This window comes from Acomys russatus, chromosome 29 (genome assembly GCF_903995435.1).
Source record: "Acomys russatus chromosome 29, mAcoRus1.1, whole genome shotgun sequence".
NCBI classification, from domain to species: domain Eukaryota; kingdom Metazoa; phylum Chordata; class Mammalia; order Rodentia; family Muridae; genus Acomys; species Acomys russatus.
In genome coordinates, this window is record NC_067165.1 from 21,480,072 (window position 1) to 21,484,561 (window position 4,490).

A 4,490-nucleotide genomic window follows, 5' to 3' on the forward strand; every position below is an offset into this window, starting at 1 on the left:
GTAGACCAAGCTGGCCTCGAACTCAAAGGGATCAGCCTGCCTCTGCCTCCCAAATGCTGGGATTAAAGGAGTGTGCCACCACCACCCGGCCCTAAGGTTTTAAAGCACTAGTTTATCCTCTGCTAAGGGAGCTAAGCTAGTCAGGGGTTGGGTTTTCTGGTTCGGTAACACCGGACCTAGGTTTCAAAAGGTGCCTGATGAACTTCAGTTGGATCAGTGAATGCATAACTTTTCACTTTTTTCCACACACATGTGGCAGCGACACAAGGGAGCCTCCGAGCCGCCAGGGGCCGCTATACACTTATTCGTCCGTCCCAACAGAGGCGGATGGCTAGCTTCTTTTCTCTTGTCGCGAGCTCAGCCAATCGCTGCTCTCCGAGAGAGCCAGGACGCCAGTGGGTGGGGCCTCGGGTGACGCCCCGCGGGCCACTGGGAGCCAGGACCTCCGTGTTGCTCCCGGCTAGCGGGCGCGGCGCAGGGCCGGTCCAGGGTGTGCGGGCTGGGCCGCAGGTGAGTTCCTAGGGCCGAGGGTGCTTCACTTTCCAGGATCGCTGGCCCTGGGTCCCATGGGGACCGCACCTGGCCGTGCCCTCCTAGTTGACAGAGCGATGGTCTTCGTGACCATCCCAGCCCCGGCCATCTCTGGCTAGCCGAGTGTGGGCTGCGGTCAGAACTCGTCCGCCTCAGGCACCCGCAGGCGGGAGGGTGACGAGGCCACGCGTGTGGTGTGACGGGACAGGGGACCGGCACCTGATGACCCTGACCTCACTGGAGCTCCCATCCCCAAGCTTGACTGGAGTAGCTGTCAAGGCTGATGGTTTCACATTCCCGGACCTCTCACGACTGCTCTGGAATTTGGAGTGTAGCTTCCGGTGGGTCCATGCACAAGGACAGGTTTCCGGACGGCCCAGTTGATCTGTACCTGGACTCTTTGGCAGGCTCCCCTCTATGCCCAGCTGGAAATAGGCGTCGCAGTATTTGCGAGACACTTCTGCTACTTACATTTTGGTACCCCAGGGATGATTTCATGAAGTCTAGCTGCTTGTGATCGTATTCCTGCCCCTCTGAGTGTGGGCGGAAGAGAGTGCTGTAGTCTTCTATTAGCGACTTGTTTATTCTGCCTGCCGTTTGTTCGATCACTTTTTTTTTTTTTAATTCTTTGCCAGGGAGGATAGCAAGGCGGGAGGAGGCACAGAGCACCGCATGATCCGGACATCCTTGGTTCTTAGCCTTCTGGAGTTTCAAGGTGTTTTGAGGGATGTAGACAATGCTTGCCGCAGAGGAGTTGGTTGTCTGGGTCACGTAGCACTTGCGCTTTATATGTAAGAGAATAATAGTTGTAGACTGGCGTTTAGACAATGGAAAATTGAGGCCCGGCGGTGGTGGCGCACGCCTTTAATCCCAGCACTCGGGAGGCAGAGGCAGGCGGATCGCTGTGAGTTCGAGGCCAGCCTGGTCTATAAAGCGAGTCCAGGACAGCCAAGGCTACACAGAGAAACCCTGTCTTGGAAAACAAAGACAACGGAAAATTGAGTTGAGAGTCACTATTTAGGAGTGGCGCAAACAACTCGCGCCCAATGTGCACCTGTAATCGTAAGCACCTAAGAAGTAGAAGGAGGAGGATCAGTAGTTCACAGTCATCCTCAGCTACGTTAAGGGTGTGAGGCCAGGCTGAGCGACGTGAGAATCTGTCTTACAAACCCGGTTGGCAGTGGTGTATCCCTTTAATCCCAGTAAGACTAGGGAGGCAGAGGCAGGGGGATCTCTTGAGTTCAAGGCCAGCCTGGTCTGCCGAGTGAGTTCTAGGATAACCAGGACTACTCAGAGAAAACCCTGTCTCAAAAGACCCAAACCAACCAACCAACCAACCAACCAACCAAAAAAAGAAAAAAACAAAACAAAACAAAAAACAAACAGAAACAAAAACAAACAAACAAAAAACCCCAAAAACTTTTTAAAAGACAGAAAGTGAAGTGGAGAAGTATTGAGTTTGTTGGTGTTCTTAGGGCATCCCTCTTTGTTAATGTAATCACCCCAGGATTTTGCTAATCTCTTGTCATAACTTTAGAGCACATAAGTCTTCCAATATAATGGGGGCAGGGCAGGGGTGGGGGAAGCTAATAAGGAGCTTCAGGATGCACTCCCGATGCCCACGGTTTGAACAGACGTCACACACACAGCTGCAGAGTGTTCTCTCTGAGAGAAAAAAAGCCCAGGCTTGGCCTCAAACACACTTGTCATGATTTTAGCAGGCTGACATAGTGGCCTTTGAGGCACTGTGGCCTTAGACAAAAATCTGGGCAAGTAGTTCCTACATCATAGAGGTATTGTGAGGGTTAGGTAATGACTAGGGCGACATGGGAGCACATAGGGTCTGGTGTCAGGTCAAAGGACCAGGAGGAGAAACTTGAATCAGCTGCCGTTCTCCACCCACGACCATCCATCCATATGTAGTGTCAGGCTCACAAGACACTCCAGTTCCTCCAAAGGGAGAAAAGCCTCCTCCATGAGGCTTGGACATCTCACCAGGCTCACCCTAGAACAGAGACAAGAAGCAGTGTTGGAGAAATACTTATGGGAGCATAAGCAAACGACTTAGTGCTGATGACTGAGGAGTGAATATGAGGATTAGAGATCATCGTGTGTATGTGTTTGTGTGTGTGTGTCTGTGTGTGAAGTGCTTAGCCCAAGGCCCAGCTTGAAATAAGCACTCAGTAGATGGTAGCTAGCATTATTATGTTCATTGTCAACGGCCTTTTATGATTATAACAGTAATTAAATAATGGAATAAATAGTAATTTAATAGTGCTAGTCATTTGTGCCTAAGTGGCCATTTGAGTAAGTGGGTTTGTGTATTACTTTGGTGTTTCATTGCCAGAGGCCCAAGGGACAGCTACATAGTTTTTGTTATTTTTATTTTACAGCATTTTCCACTGGGACTTTTCAAGTATTAGGGTCCTAGGGCATCTGGAATACTGTCTTCATTTATGGTGTTTTCAGGGGCATACTGTGCAAGCGTGAGGATGTGAGTGTGGTTGCAGGTAGTATATTTCGAAGGCAGTTTAACCAGGCTCTGTTAACTAGAGGGTAGTGTCATTGTTAGAAAAGCCAAGTCCAGATGTCTTAAAGCCTTTCTCTATCTTTAGTCCAGAACGGTTAGGGAATGGACCATAGTTTTTGGCTGTTTAGATAAGCCCCTGTACTTTACCCAAGGAAAAGGAACTACGTGTCATCAAAGAGCCAGAATTCAGAGTGGGGCTGTGTGTGCATGTGAGGTTTCATAGGGAGAGAAAAGACTTCTTTTCCCTTCCTGAAGTGTTGACGGACTGGAGGGAGGTCACACCAGGTTTGAAGCTCAGGTGGGGCTCAGAAGCTCCTTGTGAGGAGCACACAGGGGCATAGCATAGTTCGTGGAGATCTTGATCCTCAATCCTTAACCCTTAGCAGTCCAATCTTTCACAACTTCCGAGAGTATTTCAGGGACCCAACAGTTACACAAAGCATGGTGGCTGCTGGCTGCTCAGTTATTAGTGTCCCATGGGCTGTCCACACGTGCTGGGGGAGGGGATGCTAGTTTCCCCCTAATGCTCACCGTCTTCTGCAGATGTCATGTGGCCGGTGTTCTGGACCGTGGTGCGGACCTATGCTCCCTATGTCACCTTCCCTGTGGCCTTTGTGGTCGGGGCTGTGGGCTACCACCTAGAATGGTTCATCAGAGGAAAGGACCCTCAGCCCGTGGAGGAGGAAAAGAGCATCTCGGAGCGCCGAGAGGACCGAAAGCTGGATGAGCTGCTAGGCAAGGACCACACTCAGGTGGTGAGCCTTAAGGACAAGCTGGAATTCACCCCGAAAGCAGTCCTGAACAGAAACCGTCCAGAGAAGAATTAACGGAGGGCCCAGGTCCCTGTGGCGCACTGGGCTGTGACATGTCCCGCCACCCTGTCGACCCAGCTTCAGAACATACATCTGATTTGCTTTGCTGCTCACTCTGGCTCCTTCTGCACCCTCAGCCACACACACACTGGCTGGTCCTCAATGGCTGTACAGCTGCGGCAGTAGGGGCCAGCAAAGAGAAAGATGGCGACTGCTGGAAGGGCTCTCCGTGACTGTGCAGGCTTCTTCTCCACCTGGGAGCACTGCAGGGAACAGCCCTGGGGACCGAACACTGGCCGCAGGCTCCCTGGAGAGGCACTTGGCCTCAGCTGGGAATGGTTGGGGCGGGGGGTTGTTGCTGCCATTAGGAGGGGCACCTCTGTGTCTAGTTCTAGATTTTGCACTGGAAAGAATTCAGAAATCTCCCCGGCTCCCTTGATGAGGTTTTGTTTTTGTTTTTTCTGTGCACATTATTCCCTTTCTTGGCTCAGGAGTGGGATTCTCAGGGGGAGGGAAAGCAGGCTTCCGCTGTGGGAGCTCAGGCTGTTTACCTCAGGGCGAAGGGGCATATGCCTGGGAATAGTCATTGTCTTCCACCCGTCCTCACTGTGACGTGA

At 51.6% G+C, this 4,490-nt stretch overlaps 1 protein-coding gene across 2 annotated transcripts; it reads left to right on the plus strand.

Annotated features, from left to right (window-relative positions):
* The first annotated feature begins 383 nt into the window (after positions 1–383).
* Positions 384–4,118, plus strand: Smim12 (small integral membrane protein 12). 2 transcript variants are annotated; one of them, XM_051171186.1, is made up of 2 exons: positions 384–510; positions 3,605–4,118. In XM_051171186.1, the coding sequence occupies exon 2, from the start codon at positions 3,610–3,612 to the stop codon at positions 3,886–3,888; it is 279 nt and encodes a 92-aa protein (XP_051027143.1). In that variant the 5' UTR covers positions 384–510; positions 3,605–3,609; the 3' UTR covers positions 3,889–4,118. The 2 variants fall into 2 exon arrangements, with proteins under 2 accessions (XP_051027143.1, XP_051027141.1); XM_051171184.1 differs by lacking the exon at positions 384–510 and adding an exon at positions 712–872.
* Positions 4,119–4,490: the final 372 nt, after the last annotated feature.

Bases quoted from the DNA above. Each gene is read 5' to 3' on its own strand.
- Smim12 (XM_051171184.1), top strand. From the start codon at position 815: ATGGTTTCACATTCCCGGACCTCTCACGACTGCTCTGGAATTTGGAGT. The intron at 873-3,604 runs GTGGGTCCATGC...CGTCTTCTGCAG, and splicing joins AATTTGGAGTGTAGCTTCCG to ATGTCATGTGGCCGGTGTTC.